General features: G+C 37.0%; 1 protein-coding gene across 1 annotated transcript in view; it reads right to left on the reverse strand.

Annotated features, from left to right (window-relative positions):
• Positions 1-22389, reverse strand: part of LOC106875875 (flavin-containing monooxygenase 5) — a 37904-nt gene that overhangs the window by 11209 nt on the left and 4306 nt on the right. Inside the window, exons 2-3 of the mRNA XM_014924177.3 lie at positions 12505-12804; positions 4155-4706 (exon numbers count right to left, since the gene is read on the reverse strand). Coding sequence (XP_014779663.2) covers positions 4155-4706; positions 12505-12804 — 852 coding nt within the window. The remainder of the gene's footprint in view (positions 1-4154; positions 4707-12504; positions 12805-22389) is intronic.

Genomic DNA, 22389 nt, shown 5'->3' on the forward strand with positions numbered 1-22389 from the left:
CAACCACCCCAAGAGTGTAGTGGGTGTTTTAAGTGCCAGTCAGGTGGTACCGGCAACGGCTATGCTCAAAATAGTGTTTTTTTACATGCCACTGGCACAGGAACCAGTCCAGCAGCACTGGCAATGAGGTGCTTGAATGTTTTTTCATGTGCCACCAGCACAAGTGCCAGTAAGGCGACGCTGGTAACGATTCTGCTCAAATAGTGCTATTTACGTGCCACTGGCACGGAAGCCAGACAGCTGCACTGGCAATGATCACACTCAGACGGTGCTGTTAGCGCTTCACTGGCACAGGTGCCAGTCATTGAATTTGGTTCAATTACGATTTCGATTTCACTTGCCCCAACAGGTCTTCGCAAGCAGAGTTTAGTGTCCAATGAAGTAAAGGTACGAATAAGTGGGGTGGCTACACCCCTGGCAGCGGCCACGGATTATGGTCTCACTTGGCTTGCCAGGTCTTCTCATGTACTGCATATTTCTAAAGATCTCAGTCACTAGTCATTGCCTCGGTGAAGCCTGATGTTCGAAGGTCGTGCTTCACCACCTCATCCCCGGTATTCCTGGGTCTACCTCTTCCACAAGTTCCTTCAACCACTAGGGTGTGGCACTTTTTCACACAGCTATCCTCATCCATTCTCACCACATGACCATACCAGCGCAATTGTCTCTCTTGCACACCACAACTGATGCTTCTTAGGTCTAACTTTTCTCTCAAGGTACTTACACTCTGTCGAGTAGGCACACTGACATTACACATCCATTGGAGCATACTGGCTTTGTTTCTTGCGAGCTTACACATGTCCTCAGCATTCACAGCCCATGTTTCACTGCCATGTAGCATGGCTGTTCATACACATGCGTCATACAGTCTGCCTTTTACTCTGAGCGAGAAGCCCTTTGTCAGTAACAAAGATAAGAGCTCTCTGAACTTTGCCCAGGTTATTCTTATTCTAGCAGCTACACTTTCAGCGCACCCTCCCCCACTACTAACTTGGTCACCTAGATAGTGGAAGCTATCAACTACTTCTAGTTTTTCTCCCTGGAATGTGGCAATAGTTGTTTTCTGCACATTTTCAGTGTTTATTGTTCCTGAGCATCTGCCACATACAAAAAATATCTTGCTAGTTAGCCTTCCTTTGATATTGCTGCACCTCTTATGTGTCCATAGCTTACACTGGGTGCATCTTATAAAGTTTCTACCTATGCCTTTTCTACAAATCGAGCAGGGCCATCTACCTGAAGGGGTTTGTATTTTGTCTACCTTCCTACTTATTAGGACTTTGGTTTTAGCTAGGTTGACTCTAAGGCCCTTCTTGCTTCCACACCTGAAATTTCTCCTCTAGTTCTGATAGTGACTCAGCAATAAGGACAAGGTCATCAGCATAAAGGAGCTCCTAAGAGCATCCTGTCTTGAATTCCTGTGTTATTGCCTGGAGGACTATGATAAATAGGAGGGGCTGAAGACTGAATCTTGGTGGACCCCTACCTCTACCCAGAATTCTTCACTGTACTCGTTGCTAACCCACACTTTACTGACAGTGTCCCTGTACATGTCTTGCACAGCTCTCACTAACCATTCATCTATCCCTAGTTTCTTCATTGACCACCAGATAAAGGAGCAGGGGACCCTGTCAAAGGCTTTCTCCATGTCAACGAAAGCCAGGTACAGAGGTTTGTCTTTGGCTAGGTATTTCTCCTGCAGCTGTCTTACCAGAAATATAGCATCAGTAGTGTTTTTCCCTGGCACGAACCCAAACTGCATCTTATCTAAACTGATTCGCTCCCTAATTAGTTGGGCTATGACCCTCTCCATGACCTTCATTACTTGGTCCAACAGCTTGATACCTCTGTAATTATTTGTATCTAAAGCGTCACCTTTACCCTTGTAGCAGTTGACTATGGTGCTGCTACACCAGTCATTGGGTATGACTCCTTCGTGTATCACCTGGTTAACTATACGGGTGACTAGGCTATAGCCAGCACTGCCAGATATTTTGAGCATCTCAGCAGTGATTCTTGATGGGCCAGGGGCTTTCCCTGTCTTCATACTCTTAATTGCTTTATCTACCATGGTACTGTCAACTTGGATAGCTGGTCCCTCTGTTGGGTCGACATTCAGCAGACTCTCTTTCTTCCATTAATTCTCTTTATTGAGCAACCTTTTATAGTGGTTGCTCAATAAAGAGAATAAAGTTTTATAAAAAGATTAAAAAGTATGGAAGACCCTACACACAAAAAACTATGTCCCATTACGTCCATTTATGCGGGAGCTCTGGGCAAAATGTTATAGTGCATGACCACCCTTGGGACATAAGTGATGTGTATGTAAGATTTGGAGAAAATCAGTGGAGAATTGTGGAAATGTATGTGTTAGTCATTATACATGCACATACTGTGATTTATATATACTAGATTATTAATTATATTACCCTGCAATTTACAAATATTTCTCTTTTAAAAGTGTTTTCTATTAACACAAAATTAAAATAAAATAAAATAGTAATAATAAAGGTTAATTATATACATTAACCTTGGGAATACAACAAAATCAGAATCTGGTAACTGCCTCAAGGTCCACAGAGGGTCACATGATCATGCTTGTCTTTGTAATGTTGGCTGTCTTGTTCAGTGATCCACTGAGAAGTGAGTGCAACAGTGCTCACTTAGCATCAAGCATGCAAACAACACACACGGTAACATTGTAACTTTGTAAGTTGATTCCTGTTTGTTTTTAATCTCTCCTTTCCATTTTCATGACTCTAACAACAAATAACGTAATTAATGTTTCATAATTTTGTGAACTGGTAGTGCTAATGAAATGATATGAAACTCATAAAAATGGCTAAAAAGTGTATAGTGCTGCTTTTAGCAACGCATGTATATTCTGATTATTAGTTTTCACATGGTGATGGACTGGTGGCAATAACTAAGTTTGTATTTCATTCTGTAATTTATGTGGTGCTGGTGATGTCCCCACATGCATTATTTTGTATGTGGTACTGTAATGGTGGTAGTGATACAGTATCCTCACCACTGATTTTTCCAATTGTATACATGGTGTATACAATCTTACTGTTAGTATTGTTTCATTTTGAAAAATAAAAATTTATTTTATGGTTTATTATTGTTTATATTTTAAATTACATATAAGTGCTTAGGTCTTCTATGGGTCTTAATCCGGCCCTGGTTAGCAGTAATGTTGTCAACAAATCTCCTCAAATTTTTGTTAGGATTCTTGTAGAATTTATCATTGCACTTTTCTGCAGGTTGACCATGTGAATCTCAGGTCCAATTTCCTTCAGTATGAATCTCAATTTCAATATCCTTCAAAACCATTCCACACATGTTCATATAGTACTTGAGCATTGTTAACTTGTGGAATTATGTTAAACAGCTGCTATCATGTGTAGAACAGATCTGGAAGAACATCCCCATCACTTTCCTTTTGTCAAGAAGGTTTAGGCTGTTTTCTCAGATGAACAATTTCCTCTTTGGCCAAGCCCTCACTGACTTTCTAAAATTCCATTTGAAAAGAGGAAGTTGAGGGTTGAAAGGGATGTGCTGCCCTCCCCCCACCCCCAGAGTAAATTGGCTGAAAGATGGGTGAACGTGATGAGGATAGCCCGAGAAAGTGACCAACTCTTAGCTTGCATTTTTAGGCTGAGGAGTATGGAGGAGGGAGAAGCATTTGCCATGGTACTCCAGTGAGTAGGGTAACCTGGGATCTGTGGGGTTCCTTGATTGCCCCTGGGTGGTATTTCCACCTATTGGATAGTTTGTTTTTTAGAATTTTCTTGTTATTTTTTTTTCATTGTTCACATGTTTTCTATGTAAATTCCCAATGTCTTTTGTCTGTGTATTCTCATAAATATCTTTGTGACCCTTGTGGCAAATAAAGAAAGAATTATTATTATTATTATTATTATCATCATCATCATCATCATCATTATCATTATTATTATTAAGATGATGGTTAAGTAGGAAAATTAAAATATTGGACTAAATGTAGAGCTCTGCCAATTACCATCTACTACCTTTCAAAAGTTATATCAAAATCATTTAGGAACTTGTAAAACACACTGAAAAGAAAATATAGTCTGAATTTTAAGTGATCCAGACAATATTCTAAAACTACTTACAAATCTTATTCTTACCTTGAAAATACGTGTTGCAAGACGGCATTGAAGCTCAGAAATTGGCAGAAGTGCTCCAATAGGTTGTACAAAACCAATTAAAGCCAAAGTGGGCTTTTCAAGGTCAGGTGGGAAAAGGTATTTGAATAAATGAAAATTATTTTTTTCTGTATCAAGAATTGATTTTGCAATGAAAGGTATTTTAATGTCATAACCAGTTGCAAGAATTATTGCATCAATGTCATCTTCGAAAGTGCCATCAACAAACTGAATTCCATTCTCTGTTATTTCTTGAACATCTGGCTTTATTATTACAGAATGCGAAATTATTTTGTTTGGAAGGAAATCATTTACTGTCGGGTGCTGGCTTTGAAATGAATGTTTAGGTTTTATTGAATATAGTGCATGGTCGAAACGTTGATTCAGTTTCCATTCAGTGAATGCATTGGAAACTGATGGTAATAATTTCTGTATGGTGTAAAAAAATCTTTTCTGAAAGGACATATCTATAGGATAACCTTTCTCTGCCACTCGATTGATTACCCATGCTCCATGTCTTGTACTTAGATATGTCTGAAATATAATGGAATGTCAGTTTAAAACATCAAAGATTAGAAATTACATCATATCTATATAATCTTATATTCATACAAATTTCAAGAGAGTATAGCAATAAGTCATTTTCAACTAAATCAAATTCATATATTGTTAACAACACCTCAACAAAGTACAAAGGTAAGTGATTTCAAGACACTTCGTCTAAAAATATCAAAACTACCTTTCAGAATCAGCTTCCTTGCTTTTCACATTTATCTCCTATACATACTATTTCACTGAACCCAACCTTCATTCGGTATATGTGCTATTTCACATTATCCTGAACGCCTTCCGGTTTCACCAGTCCTCAGTCAAATCGTCCAACCCATGCTAGCATGGAAAGCGGACGTTAAACGATGATGATGATGATGATTCACCTTATATATATGCTATTTCACTGACCTGAACATTCATCCTTTCAGTAACTTAACATTCATTCTCTACATGTGCTATATCACCAACAAGCTTAACCTTCATTTCCTGTGTATTCACTGTTTCACTGACCTCCAAAGATATGCTACTTTATTGAGTTCAAGGTAAATAACTAGAATCAAAATCTGCTGGAAATATAATTATTCCTGCTTGGTAATACATAACTAGGATATCAACAAGACAGTTTGGACTGAAAGTTCTTCATTGTTTCACTTTACAAAAACAAAAAGAATACATTTTTGATAGTCTGATAATAAACTTTGAGAACTTTAATTCTCAACAACAAAATCATTAACGAGCAAGTATATTGTGGAGTAATTAATAATATGTATTTACCTGGCACATGATTTGATTTATATTAATGTGTTTATTATAACTAGTAGTGGTGTAATGGTTCTTTGCCTTTCAAAGAATCAATCTGGGTTCAACTCCTGGCTGACCCAACCTAATAATGTTATCAATAACATCTGGCTGAGCAAACATTTGTTGAAGAACATTTCAGCTAAGACCAGTCCATCTCATTTTCATACATAGTGTGTCTAGGACTACATTATTTAATGTTTCCATTTTTCAAGGCAGTAGAGTGTGAGATGAGGTTGTTTGGTTGCTTTTTCAAGCAGGTCAAGTATAGAGGTTCTCTAGTTAGCTTGGTGCAGTAATATTTTGTGATGGGTGATGCTCCAGCATGGGTACATCCAACTGGCTGCAATCAGTAAAAGAGAATAAAAGGATATTTGTGCTAATGTTCATTAAACATATGCACCTCTTAGCACCTGACTTTATTCTAGTCTTGTCAATGTCTATGTTCAAAAATAACAGTCTTACAGATTTTACATCTCAAACAATGTTCAAATGACATTAATCAACAATTATAGAATATGTAATAGCTACTTTTGATGGCCACCCTATATCTAAAACACTTTTAGTCAACATCTGGTGGCCAGCCTATATAGGCTGGCCACCAGAACATCTAGGTAAAAAGAATCAATATACATTTCAGTAGAACACAATATTGACTTACTCTTTTACTTGTTTCAGTCATTTGACTGCAGCCATGCTGGAGCACCGCCTTTAGTCGAGCAAATCGACAGCAGGACTTATTCTTTGTAAACCTAGTACTTATTCTATCAGTCTCTTTTGCCAAACCGCTAAGTTACGGGGACGTAAACACACCAGCATCGGTTGTCAAGCGATGTTGGGGGGACAAACACAGACACACACACACACATATATATATATATATACATATACACATATACGATGGGCTTCTTTCAGTTTCCGTCTACCAAATCCACTCACAAGGCTTTGGTTGGCCCAAGGCTATAGTAGAAGACACTCGCCGAAGGTGCCACGCAGTGGGACTGAACCCGGAACCATGTGGTTGGAAAGCAAGCTACTTACCACACAGCCACTCCTGCGCCTACTTATAAAAAATATTAATGCTAAAGCAGTAGAACATGGTATTGACTTGTAAAAATTGTTTAATATACTTCATAGTATATTATGGTTAGGGGTATCAAACTGCTGGATCAGGTGATGAAGGTCACGGAGAGGGTCATAGCCCAACTAATTAGGGAGAGAGTCCACTTAGATGAGATGCAGTCTGTGCCAGGTAGAAGCACCACTGATGCCATATTCCTGGTATGGCAACTGCAGGGGAAATACCTAGCCAAAGATAAACTCCTATACTTGGCTTTTGCAGACTTGGAGAAAACCTTTGAGAGGGTCCCCTGATCCCTTATCTGGTGGGCGATGTGGAAACTGGAGATTGACAAATGGTTAATAAGGGCTGTACAGGCCCTATACAGAGATGCCGTTAGTAAGGTTAGGGTTGGCAATGAGTATAGTGAAGAATTACGGGTAGATGTAGGGGTCCACCAAGGATCAGCCTGTAGCTCCCTCTTATTCATCATAGTCCTCCGGAATTCAAGACAGGTTGTTCCTGCGAGCTCCTCTATGCTGATGACCTGGCCCTCATAGCAGAATCACTACCATAACTAGAGATAAATTCCAGTCGAAGGGCCTTAGAGTCAATATCACAAAGACCAAAGTTCTAGTAAGTAGGAAAGCGAACACATCACACATCCCTTCAGGTAGGTGGCCTTGCTCAATCTGTAGAAAAGGTGTAGGTAGAAACTACATAAGATGTACCCAGTGTAAGCTATGGACGCATAAGAGGTGCAGCAACATCAAAGGAAGATTAACCGGGAAGATAGCTTTCCTGTGAGTCAGATGCACTGGAGCAATAAACACCACAGATGCTCAGAAAATAGATTCCATCATATGCCAGGGGGATAAACTAGTAGTTGATAGTTTCCACTACCTAGGAGACCAAGTCAGTAGTGGGGGTGGATGCTCAGAGAGCGTTACCACTAGAATAAGAATTGCCTGGGCAAAGTTCAGACAGCTTCTACCCCTACTGGTGACTAAGGGCCTTTTGCTCAGAGTGAAAGGTAGATTGTATGATGCATGTGTGTGAACTGCTATGCTTCATAGCAGTGAAACATGGGCCATGACTACTGAAGACATATGTAGGCTTGAAAGAAATGAAGCTAGCATGATCCGTAGGATGTGTAATGTCAGTGTGCACACATGACAGAGTGTAAGTGCTCTGAGAGAAATGTTAGACATAAGAAGCATTGGATGTGGCGTGCAAGAGAGACGTTTGAGTTGGTATGGTCATGTACTACGGATGGATGAGGAGAGCTGTGTGAAGAAGTACCACTCTCAAACAGTGGAAGGAATCCGGGATAGAGAGAGACCCAGGAAGACATAGGATGAGCTGGTGAAGCATGACCGTCAAACATGAGTCTCACAGAGGAAATGACGAAAGACAGAGACCTCTAGAGATATGCTGTGACTGAGAAGACCCAGCAAATAAAGTGAGATCACAGCTATAACCTACACCAGTGTCGCATAACCAGCCAACTCAAAAGTACCCTTGGATTATAGGATGACATGTCATGCTTGAAGAGACCTACTGAGTCAAGTACATCACATAAAATAAAATAAAATCACAATCAAATGGAAATTGTAGTTGTGGTCCCCATGCCAGTGGCACATGAAAAGCACCATCTGAACATGGTCAATGCCAGCCCCCTTGCTCTGACTGGTTTCTGTGCCGGTGGCATGTAAAAAGCACTATCCGAACATGGCCAATGCCAGCACTGCCGTGACTGGCTCCCATGCCGGTGGCATGTAAAAAGCACCATCCAATCATGGTCGATGCCAGTCCCCCTCTGGCCCTCGAGCCAGTGGATTGTAAAAAACACCCACTACACTCTCGGAGTGATTGTCATTCGGAAGGGCATCCAGCTGTAGAAACATTGCCAGATCAGACTGGAGTCTGGCGCAGCCTCCTGGCTTTCCAAACCGTCCAACCCATACCAGCATGGAAAACGGACATTAAACGATGATGATGATGATGTTTTAAAGAGCAAAACAAAATAGACATTTTAGTTTGTTTTAGCTACCATAGCTAAAGCCGAAGTAAAATATTGCTTTCTGAACACTGCCTCTAAGTAAGATTTGGATAGATACTATAACTGTAATCAACTTTAATCTGATTTTAATTTTTTTAGTTATGTTATTCATCATGACTGAAGCCAGACTGAAGTGTTGCTTTTAAGTAATAACCATACTGAAACTCAATAAATACATAAATAAATAAATACATACATACATACATCAAGGATATGAAAGGTATTGGTATTGTTTCCCTCTCTTGATTTCTTTTTATCTCCTTCCCTTTTTCTTCCCATTCTCTCTTCCTGTTTTTGATTTGACCCATCTCCTCTTTCTAATCATACACATCTCTCCTCCCTCTATCTATCCATTAACACTATCAACACAGTTGAATTCACACCAAAAAGACCCCTCGATCAACCAACACTGTTTACAAGGCTCTATACTTGGAATGACCAAATATAACCACCATTGGAACTCACAGACCAGGTACAAGAAAATTTCTCCACCAAAAAAATTGTTCACCACTTATATACACCATTCTACTTCAATAATGGAACTGCAAATACAATATCCTTATGTATTTTACTTCTATATCCATTCACTTACTTCCCTCTGTATTTCATATCTTCTCTACAATAATTAGTACTCAAACATTCATTCTCACTGTCTCTGATGAAGGGATATATAAAATATCCTGGAAACAGCTGTAAGACCTTTTCTTGATAAATGTTATGAAATCTATTTACTGCCTTGTTTTTTTTTTTTATCTCACTATGTCTATATATATATATATATATACATATATATATATATATATATGCGCATTATTATTATCTATATGATAAGTAGTAGCCATATTAATGTTATATAATAACTCTTGTACTATAAACCAACAGTCTTTTCTCTTTTCTTACTGGGTGTGGAGGAAGTGGAAGTGTCTGGTTTTCACAGGCCTTTGTAAACTGTTGAAATTGATACCATTAATATTACCCTTGAACCTTTCCTGTTAGAAAGACATGAGTAGGGAGAGAATTCCAGATAGCAGATTTTTGGGGAAAGAAAAATTGAGCAGTGTAATTAGTGCAGGGCTGGGTACGGTGTCAAGGCACACATGTCAAAAGGGATAAGAGGAGAAGTGATACAAGAATGCCTGAGTGGAGAAAGCATCAACCCAGTCAACTCCAAGGAGTAGAGACCCTAATAGTTTCAATAGAAAAGACACATTGATGCCATACCTTAACAGCTATACCGAATATACTGTATTTGATAGCATGAATAACATATGATCATACCAAACGTACCCCAATTTCAGTAGCATATATTTAGGAAGAAAGAGATTTTGGTGTATCAACCCTTTTGTTACTGAATACCTACTAAAATACACTGTTTGTTTTGATTAATTTTGATAATAATTAAGAATTAAAAAAAATAACTTGATCATTATTAAAATGGAGTTTGGAACATAAATTAACATGAAATTCTTATAGAAATTTTTAATTTAGTTCACTTAAAAATAAGAAGTTTGCACCGTAGATCCAGAGGCAGTTTTAGGCAGTTTGGTATCAAAAGGGTTAAAGTATATAATACGAGGGGGAGCTGGAAAGTCTCTGGCTTTCGGTAAAATTAGAATTTTATTCAACATATTCCTCTCTCAGATTCACACACTTATTGCAGTGGTCCTTCAGTTTTTCTAAGCTCTGTTAAAGAACTTGAAAGATTAGGCCTCCAACCTAGTCTTTCGAGATACCCTTAAAGCCAGGAACTTTTCAGCACCCCTCGTATAGGTCCAACTTCACACAAAGGACCTGGGGGGATTTCTGGAGAAAAAGAGCATCTAACAGGCCATAAAATATGATATATGTTAACCCCTGTATTATGAGTAACAACCATATTGGTACAAAGGCCGTAATATCCCTATGACTGTAATATCAATAGGGTTGTGGTTTATGTGGCAGTTGGTTTTACAGTGTTTTCCTTTTGTGGAATATTTTTCGACTTTCACAGAAATATTTCTCTCTCATATACAATGATGATGAAATAAGTCAATAATGGTGATATGGAAGGTGGTGAGCTTGCAGAATCATTAGCATACCAGGCAAAATGCTTAGTGGCATTTCATCTGTCTTTACATTCTGAGTTCAAATTCTATCAAGGTCAACTTTGCCTTTCATCCTTTCGGGGTTGTTAAAATAAGTATCAGTTGAACCATGGAGTTGATGTAATCAATTTATCTTCTCTTCCCCAAATTATTGGCCTTAAGCCAAAATTTTAAATCAATAATGAAAATAAGGATAAATTCTAAAACATTTTGATTCTACACTTCTGAAATATGTTGAAAAGTAGAACAATTTAATGCTGATACTGGAATGATTTTTCATGGCTTTGTGATTTTTAGAACAAATGCTGTATTCTTTCCTTATACTATTGTGCTCAGTGGCAGAGTACAAGGAGAGGGTCAAGAGAACCTGTTTACTCTTCTGAGGCCACAGGAACATCTCTAATGCAGGTGTCAAAATAAAATGTACTCAGTACATTCCCTAATGTGGTTGGTGTTAGGAAAAGCATTCAACCACAGAAAGCAAGCCAAAATTGAAATGTATGAGTAAGATGTATGTATTTACTCTGTTGCTCTACCAAATTTTTGATCTTTTATCTATTACTTGTTTGAACTGTGGCCATGCTGGGGCACCACTTTGATGGATTTCAGTTGAGTGAATCCACAACCAGTATTTATTTTTTAAAGTCTGGTATATATTTTATTGGTCTCAATAACTATTAAGTTATGGGGATGAAAAACAAACCAACAACACTTGTCAAGTAGTGATGAGGGACAAACAGACATAGACATGCACAGATACATACATAAACATATATATGACAGGCTTCTTTTAGTTTTTGTCTACTACCAAATCCACTCACAAGGCTTTGGTTGGCTCAGGGCTATAGTACAAGACATCTGCCCAAGGTATCACACAGTGGGACTGAACCAGGAACCATATGGTTGGGAAGCAAACTTCTCACCACACAGCGCCACACCTATGCCTATGACATCATCATCATCATTTAGTGTCTGCTTTCCATGCTGACACAGGTTAGATGGGTGCGTTTTACGTGCCAGTTATGTGACACCAGCAAAGGCCATGACTACGATTTCACTTGGCTTCACTGGTCTTCTCAAGCATAGCATATTGCCAAAGGTCTTGGTCACTTGTCATTGCCTCTGTGAAGCCCAACATTCAAAGATCATGTTTCACCACCTTGTTCCATGTCTTCCTGGGTCTACCTCTTCCACAGGTTCCTTCCACAGTTAGAGACTGGCACTTCTTTACACAACTGTCTTCGTCCACATGCATCACATGACTATACCAGTGCAGTCAACTCTCTTGCACACCACATCAGAAGCCTCATATGCTAAGGTTTTCTCTCGAGATGCTTACACTCTGTTGTACATGCACACTGACATTGCACATCCAGTGAAGCATACTAGCTTCACTTCTTTCAAGCCTATGCATGTCCTCAGTGGTCACAGCCCATGTTTATCATTAAAACAAAAATTACGATTGTTTAAAAATTTCAAATTTTTTGAAAAAGATAAGTTAAAAGCTAATTATTAAAAAGGAAAATGTTTAACTCTTTAGCATCCAGATTACTCTGTCAAACGTAATACTTATCTATTTACATTATTTTGGATTAATCTTATAGCTTTGACATTTTGATGATGTGATTATTTATTTTTAGAACAACATTGTAGGGTAGGTGTGAGAGGTTGGATCTAACCAGTTTGAACATAAAACTGAAACAATATTTTGGTCAGATATGGTTGTCTTAAACACTAAATGGTTAAATTTAAAATGAAGAAATATACAAGACTTACTTGGGCTGTGGTATTAGAGACTTCAACAGCAATATCACCTCCAGAATTTCCAAAACCTATTACAACAACTCTCTTGTCTTCAAAACCCTTACTGTGTTTGTAGAGCTGAGAATGAATTACTTGTCCTTTGAACTTCTCAATGCCAGGAAATGATGGGATTTTTGGAGCAGCATGATGCCCAGTACAAACTAGGACACCATCAAATGTAATGACATTTTCTTCACCTGATTTGCAGTTTCTAGTGTACACTTTCCATTGACCGGAAACGGTAAAATCATCAGATTTTTCAATTTTTGTGACCTGTTTAGATTGGATAAAAGAAAAATTGAAATATTATCAATGCACCAGTCAATGAAGTAAACTATATGAGGTCATTCAGTCTGTTAGAAATAACTAAACCTCCATCTAATATAAATGGCACTCTGTTGGTTATGTTGACAAGGGTTCCAGTTGATCTGATCAATGGAACAACTTGCTTGTAAAGAAATACAGGTACTACTCATTTTTGGCAGCTGAGTGAACTGGAGCAACGTGAAATAAAATGTCTTGCTCAAGGACACAATATGTCACAAGGAACTGAACTCACGACCTTATGATTGTGAGCTGAATACCCTAACCACTAAGCCACACACCTTCACCCATCTAAAACACCATCTTAGAAAAGAATATATTAGATATATATTGGTCTTTGGTTCCCAGCTCAGTGTGGTCATAGTTGGAATGCCTTTGATCATAGGTCTATTTGATCAAGAATGACCAGGGGCTTAAACAACAATGACAATGGTAGTATTAAAACAATTCAATGGGGGAACCTAAATGTGGTTGCTTTTTGACCTGCTAGAAATAGCAACAAAATTTCCTTTAAATTAAATCTTGATATATTAGGATGGATGATATTAGATAATGTACTTCTACATAACCATAAATAGACTGGATGGTCACAGATGGAATATCACAAATCAAAAGTCAGCTCAATCCAGGTTGGCCTGGGGAAAAACAGTGAAAGTATAGTATAAATATGACACTTTAGGTACAAAGGTGCAGGTATGGCTGTATGGTTAAGAAGTTTGCTTCCCAACCACATGGTTTCAGGATCAGTTCCACTGCATTGCACCTTAGGTGTCTTCTACTATAACCCCAGATTGACCAAAACCTCCTTGTGAGTGGATTTAGCAGACCAAAATTGAAAAAAGCCCATAGTGTGTGAGCATGTGTGTGCGTGTGTGTATAACTTCAAACGGCATCCTGCAGTGGGGGTCTTGGTATGGGAGTTCCAGAGTCTTCAGATACCATTGCTCCAGGTCTACTCTGACCTTGAGTAATAGCACATGTTTGTGTCCCAGCTATGGATTAATTAGCATGTGAATGACTGGAAGTGAAAGCCCCCTAATTCTCATTAAAACTTCTTTCTAGGAGTTGGCAAACTTGTCTGAAAAACACTTGAAGAGCACTTGGTTTCTGGTCATCTCAGTCTCTTGTGTGCCACTGGTTTTACAGCTGATTGCACTGAAAATTGGATTCAGCACTGTCCAACAATTTACTCACTCAAAACAAATTCACACAGGAATTTCTTGGACTCTTGAAAGGTCTGCATGGACTTATTGAATTTAGGAAATGGTCTTACTTGGTGATGAGTACACTTCTACCATATATTTATGTACATATGCACATGGGTGTATATGTGTATATACTTATATTTATGTGAGCATGTATTTGCATACATATTTTTGTATATTTGTATGCATATCTATAGTTATATATATATACATATTTAATTTTATTTTATGTGTGCGTTCATTGAGCACAATTTGTGAAGTATCTCTCCTTTCTTGGTGTTTCTATGTAGCAACCTCTTTCTCTCTTCTCTTGCTAGTTTTCTGTTTCAGTTTCTTTTTCTTTTCTTTTTGTTTTTACTTTTTCTCTCCCTCCTCCCTATGCTTAATGTACTTCTCATCTCTTTCGTCGCTAACAACTGACCTGTATATGGATACACCAAGAGATTTCGTGTGCATGTATGTGTGCGTACATATATGTATATGTGTATTTGTGTATATATGTATGTTATAGATGGTTTAGTATGTGTATATGCTGCTGAAAAATATCTATGTAATTTTCAATTTTTAAATGGATATAAGTGTTAATGCATTAATTCATTTATATTTTGTATATAATTATTTACCATATGCATTTAAATTCTGCCCTTCAATTTTACAACAAGATGAATTTATACTAATTTCGTTCGTTGCATGCTTAAGACCATTAGTTGAAAGGACCAATGAAACAAGACCATTTTCAAAAATATATCATTTAAACTATTTTTATGCTTGATTATATCGTCATTTCTGCTCCATTCTAACAAATCTGTCTGACGAACGGGAATGTGAAACTCTGAGTAACAGTTTTTGTGATATTTCTGCTGCTTTTCAATAATGTATATATATATATATATATATATATATATACAGGGTGGGTACAAAGTAACTAGGCATTAGAAATTGCTTATAGAATTTTTAGTATCACAAAAGTCATGATGAAAAGATTTTTTAAACAGACAAGACTAATGGGGATTTCTTATTTTCTTATTTCTTATTTTCCAGATGGCCAGTCGCTTGATTGTTCAGGAGCAAGCTAAGATAGCAGCACACTATGAAGTACGGAATTCCATTGTTTTGGTTCGGAGATGGTGGCGTGCATGAAAAGGTAAGCATGCAACACTGCGTCCGGAGACAATAAAAAGTTGTTATGCAAAGCTGATGATCACGAGCTCTGTGAAAGATGGAAGAAGAAGTGGCTGTCCAACCAAATCCCGATCAGCAAAGAATGTGGCAATAGTGCTGGAAATGTTTAATTGCAGCCTGCAATAATCAACACGTCAAGCAGCTAGTGAAAGTGGACAAAGAAGACATACAATATGTATGGTGTTGCATAAAGAATTGAATTTTCATCTATGGAAACCCCATTACGTGCAGGAGTTAAAATCTGATGACTGTGACTGCAAAATGGAATATGGAGAGTTAATGCTAAGTTGGGATGAAGATTGGCCTGAATTATTTGAAAACATCCTCTGGACTGATGAGGTTGGGGTGTTATAATACTGATCGCACACTGGAGGATTTGGAGACATGGATTAAGGAGATTCTCAATGATATCCCAGTTGATGTCCTTCAGAAGGTTGTTCATTCCATTCCTGGCCATTTGAAGAAACTGGTTGACGTCACCAGTGCTTAAGTTGAAATATGAAGATTTACTTTCATTTTCCCATGTAATAAAGAACATGTATCATTTGTTTCAATAAATTTGTAAAAGGAATATGGATTTTATTCTCAATATAATGACATTAAATCGCTATAGCAGACAACGGGTTTCTCTAGAAGCCTAACTACTGTGTTTATATCATTCAAATATATGGAAAAGTGTAAAGAAAAATTGAAAATCAACTCTTCTACTGACAGTACTTATTAATTTAAAAGAATATTTAAAGTCTACTTATATTTGCCAATAACAAACCATCACAACTCTTCTTGAATTGTAGAGTGATAACTGGTATTTTCAGTTTTATTTCATTACATATATATTCGTATATATATGCCTCCATCCATCAACACACACGCGGGCGGGCGCGCACACACACACACATGTGTGTATATATATATATATAGATGCATACGTATATTACATGGAAAAATGCGAGCATGAAAAGTCATATTCTTAAGATTATAAACTGGAAAAGTACAGGACAAGTTATTACATCTGTAAAAGTATAGGACAAGCTATTACTTCTAGTAAAGTAAAGAATAAGAAACTTTTTACTTAAAATATTACAGCAAAGAATGCCAGTTCTAATTTATCAATCTTTACAGTTCCCATCTTTTAATTTAATTGTACAAAACAGTTCAGCTAATTTGTAAGTTTGTCTAATTAGTCACTTTTTTTCTGTATTTAAGGTAGTAAATTAGCCAAATTCTACTTAAATAAGTATAGTGTTATTTGTAAACTATAATAAAATAAGTTTCAATATTAAAATTTTAATTTTAGCTGCAATATTTTAAGTAAAAAGCTTCTTATTCTTTACTAGAAGTAATAACTTGTCCTATACTTTTCTAGGTTTATAATCTTAAGAATATTATTTCTTTTGCTTGCATTTTTTCATGTAATCCATGTTTTTTCCAGGAATTGCTGTTATAAGATAATTAATAATGTGTTAATTAATGATTTAAGATTTTATCGTATAAAACACTGAAAGATAATATTTCAATTTTTCCATGTAAGTGATGATAATATTTCAGTCTTTTTTTTTATGTTTAATTCAAATATATGTTGTAATTGAATCATTTGATTTTACTCATCCACACCAAATTAATGGCAGGGATTTTTACCATGTTGTTGGTTGCACCATGGCTCACCAAAAGTTACAAACAACAAGACCCCAAAACCATTAGTTGCCAGGCTCACCTTAAGTAATCTAATTTGCAATATTAGGAGGTCACAGGAATTCATTCAATGAAAAAAAAATTTCCAATGATTCCAGGATTGAGGGTGGGGAAACCCCATCTCATTTTTCCGGACCAAAATAAGGAGGCCAGGGTACTTGATTCCATGCAAAAAATCAAATTTTTTGTTTTTTTCTTAGTGAAAATCATGTGGGTGTTAATATAGAAATTTACCATAAATGTTGTTGTTATTTAGCCTCAAATCAACTCTGATACTGCGAACCTATTATCAAAGACATTTCAGTAGAAACTTTGCCAGATCACATTGGAGTCTGGTGCAGCCTTCTGGCTTGCCAGCTCTCAGTCAAACCGTCCAACCCATGCCAGCATGGAAAGTGGACGTTAAACAATGATGATGATGATGATACATTTATGAATTTGTTTTGCAAAATTCTTAATGTGAAATTATGTGTTGAAATAGATATTGCTATATTTTGGGATGATCATTTTATTTTTACCAAATAAATACATGCACTAAATATAGTGTGCATGTTTATTTGGCAAGAAAAAATTGACCACAGGTAAGTGGTTAGAGCATTGGGCTCACAATCATGAGATAGTGAGTTTGAATGCCTGACTGAGCTGTGTGGTGTGTTCTTGGGCAAGACACTGTATTTCACATTGCTCCAGTTCACTCTGCTGCAAAAATAAGTTATGATATATATCATTAGTGTCAAGCTGTATCAGCCTTTGCCTTTCACATGGATAACATTGGCAGCATGGAGAGAGGAGGCTGGTATGTGTGGGCAACTGCTGGTCTTCCATAAATAACCTTGCCTGGGCTTGTGCCTTGGAGGGGAACATTCTATGTGCAATCCCATGATCATTCATGACCGAAGTGGGTTTTTAAAAAAAAAAGAACACATGCATATAAATAAACAGACACATTACACACACATGTGAGTATGTGTGTGTGACTTGTTTAGACATTGCATGGTAGTTATAAATGAGTGTCACAGTCATACAAGCAGTGTCATTGTCATTCATGTCCGATCTTCCATGTAAGCATGTCTCTTCATAGACAAATACTACCTTCTTTGAAAACAAGTAAGGGGGTTGGCAAAAGGAAGGGCATCTATCTGTACAAAATCTGCCACAACAAATTCCATCAGATCTGTGCAATCATCAGAAAGTGGATGTTAAAAATGATGGTACCTTAAGTACAAAGTCACGTATTTTCAGGGAGAGATATGGTCAATTATATTGATTCCAGGAGATGACTCTTCTTTTATTCTTTTATTTGTTTCAGTCATTTGCTGGAGCACTGCCTTGAAGGGTTTTAGTTGAACAAATTAACCCCAAAACTTATTTTTTCTTAAGCCTAACTTATTCTATCAGTCTCTTTTGCCAAACTGCTAGGTTATGGGGACGTAAACATACCAACACCAGTTGTCAAGTGGTGATGGGGGACAAACATAGATATGAAGACACACACACACACACACACATATATATATATATATATATATATATATATATATATATATATATATATATAGATATATATATATATAGATATATATGACAGGCGTCTTTCAGTTACTGTCTACCAAATCCACTCACAAGGCTTTAGATGAGGCTACAACAGAAGCCATGCAATAGAAGGTGCCATGCAGTGAGACTGAACCTGGAAACATGAGGTTGGGAAGCAAGCTTCTTACCACACAGCCACACTTGGTGACTTATTTTTTCAACTTTCAAAAATTGAAAGAGATACTTAATCATGGTGGAATTTGAACAGAGAATGCGAACAGACATAGCTTAATACTAGAAGGCTTTTTATCTGGTGCTCTACAAATTCTGCCAATCCATTGCCTTCAAACACAGTTTAACATTCTGAGCCAAAAAAGAATCCTCTTAATGTTTGCCTACCCTGCTAGAAATAGCAGCCAAATCTCATTCCAATCACAACTTATGTTTTAAAAAATAGGAAAAGCAACATAAGACAAACTAGGTAGCCCCTGATATATCTGAGATACAAGAAGACAGGATGGATATTCCTGGAACATCTTTGAACATAGATCTGCTGTTTAACATGAACAACAACAACAACAACAGCAGAATCACCACCACCATACAACAACAACAACAATATAATGCTAGTTTATTACACTGGTATCAGTCCACACTATAAAGTGGTTGGTATTTCGATGGGCATCCAGCTGTAAAAACCATGCCAAAACTGACCTTGCCTGTACTTCTGCTACATAAAAAGCACTCAGTCCTATCTACTGGGTGGTTGGTGTTAGGAAACGCATCCAACTGTAAAAACCTTGCCAAAACTAACACAGAAGCCTGGTGCAGGCTCCTGTCTGGCTGGCTCCTGTCAAAAACACCAACCCATGCCAGCATGGATGGCAGATATTAAACAATGATGATAACAAAGATGATGATGAAGGCCACAAGTTTCGAAAGACTATCCAGTGGGCTGACACCAGTATTTGGATGTTACTAATGATTCCTTAGAACAATGACAAGTAATGTTGACCTCAGAAGAAACTGATCTCACAATATAAAGAAATGTAACTAAATATACAATCTATTTCACCCATCACTCTATCAGTTTCTCTTAATATAATACTGGCAATGATTAGAATTATATTAACCTTACACAGTAACAACTTTCTCACATGTTTCTATTTCAGAGCAGGTCCTTGTTCATTAAGTCAGAACTCACATCTTGCAACAGCCAAATGCAATTTATTTTACGAAGTCTAATAACTAACTTTGCCAATACAAGTCATCACAACTGTTCATGGATTTTAGATTTTTCATTTTTTTTCTCTTATTAACATAAAGGCAGTTTGCTTGTTTCATTTTTTTGTGAAGATGGAAGACCAATTTTCCAGCAGGTTTCTATAAAACTAAGTTCACTTAAAACAAATAGCGTTTGTCTTTTTTATTTTTCAGATGAATAATTTACCAGCTGAGGCTCTTTCTACTGTAGAGTCTAATGAACCAATGTTTATTCATGGGAAAATAACTTTAATGTATAAAAGTAAGTTTGGTGCAAAAGATTAAGAAAGAAAGCACTGAAGAATCTGCAATGAACTTTGATAACTCACACATTTACGAAATGTGTTTGTGCATGTACTGTGTGTGTCCCAGGTTTGAGAATAAGTAAAATGTGTCTACCTCTTCTAGGAAGTTATTAAAGAGCTGACCATAAAACAATGTTCCAGGAAACATGACCAACACATGCCATGCCAGTATGGAAATGTAACTGTAAAATTATGACACTGCTGCTGCTGATATTTATGTGTGTGTGTGTGTGTGTGTGTGTGTGTGTTTACAGACATGTTCATCATTGTCATTTAATGTCTATGTTCCATGGGTATGGGTATATACACCTTTTTTTCTTTTCTAGTTTCAGCTCAAGCGCTGTGGCCATGCTAGGGCTACCATGAAAATGTCTATGGACAACCGCACAAATATACACACACACACACACATATATAGACACATACACACCGACATATATAATTATATATATATATATGTGTATACATATATATATATATATATACATATATATATATATCATCATCATCATCATCATCGTTTAACGTCCGCTTTCCATGCTAGCATGGGTTGGACGATTTGACTGAGGACTGGTGAAACTGGATGGCAACACCAGGCTCCAATCTGATTTGGCAGAGTTTCTACAGCTGGATGCCCTTCCTAATGCCAACACATAATAAATACATATATATATATATATACAAATGTATATACACATGTATATATATATATATATAGATATATATAAATATATATATATCTCATCATCATCATCATCATCATCATTTAACGTCTGCTTTCCGTCAAATGATGATGATGATGATGATGATATATATATATATATATATATATATATATACTAGCAGTATAACCCGACCCAAACTTTAACCATAACCCTAACACTAACCCTAAAACCCTAACCCTAACACCTTAGTGAAAATTGTGGTATATTTACCAAACATTGACGAACATGAGTTATATTGTAGTCAATGATTGTGTGTACAGGTAGAAGGGAAGAAATATAAAAGTTGCTAGAAACAACAGCCAAATCTCCCTTAAATCACACAAAGTAAACGGAATTTTAAAGTTTTTACATCAATGGAATTTTTTCGATGTGAACTTTCCAGTGCAGTAATTACGCGCTCAACATATAATACAGAGAGTAAGAGTAAAAGAGGGAGAGGGAGAGAGAGAGAGAGAGAGAGAGAGAGAGAGAGAGAGAGAGAGAGAGATAGAGAGAAAGTGATACATAAACCCTAACACTAACACCCTAGTGAAAATCGTGGTATATTTACCAAACATTGACGAACATGAGTTATATTGTAGTGAATGTTTTGTGAGAGAGAAGAGGGAGAGAGGAAGAGGGAGAGAGGAAGAGGAAGAGAAGAAGAAGGAGGGAGATAGCAATGCGTGAACGTGTTTATATAAGAAACACAGAAACTAAATCGTATATCTATAATGTTGATGTGTGTATGTGTTTATGTGTATGTTGTTGTCACAGATCACATATGTGTGGTTGTGTGTTTTTATGTATCTATGTTATGAAAAATAGGTAAAGAATACTGAGAGGAAAGTTTAATCTATGATTTTGTATGTATCCCTTTCTCTCTCTCTCCCTCTTTTACTCTTACTCTCTATATTATATGTTGAGCGTGTGTGTAAGAATGCCATTCCAGGTAGAAGGGAAGAAATATAAAAGTTGCTAGAAACAACAGCCAAATCTCCCTTAAATCACAGAAAGTAAAGGGAATTTAAAAAAATCTAATTACTGCACTGGAAAGTTCACATCAAGAAAATTCCATTGATGTAAAAATTTTTACGAAAAAGTGGAAAATGTGGATTTCTATAGATGCAACACACACACACACTTTAAAAAGCTGGACCTCTTACTGTCAAGTGTCCCAGATGAACCAACTTTGCAGCAGGAGGTGCAGATTAGGGCAGCAACATAAAACTCCCTCATGCACCAATGTCAATTCCTAAAAAGCATTCGTGAAGCAAAATTATGCAGCAACACCAAATGGTGGTGCCCCAGCATGGCCACAGCTCTGGTATTTTGCTGAATTTTTTCTGGAGAACATGATTTTTCTTTTGTGGTTGGGTAGTTGATGACCTCTTTCTAGCATATCGGATGTCCACCTAGTAGTCATCCCTGCTTATACGCATGTAATACAATTCTTCTGAATTATCAGATTTTTTATATGCTAGACCACTGGCTTTAAATTGAAATTAATATTCAATTTATCACCCTCAGTATATAAATATAAATTTAAATAATTATGTTCTCTAGCCGGCAACATATACTGCAGTGAATTATACTCTGCAGAACTGTTTCCGGAATTTAGCATGCCAGAGCTGAGACTTTTTGAAAATA

The sequence above is a fragment of the Octopus bimaculoides genome, chromosome 2 (assembly GCF_046866305.1).
Source record: "Octopus bimaculoides isolate indiv1 chromosome 2, ASM4686630v1, whole genome shotgun sequence".
Lineage (NCBI taxonomy): Eukaryota > Metazoa > Mollusca > Cephalopoda > Octopoda > Octopodidae > Octopus > Octopus bimaculoides.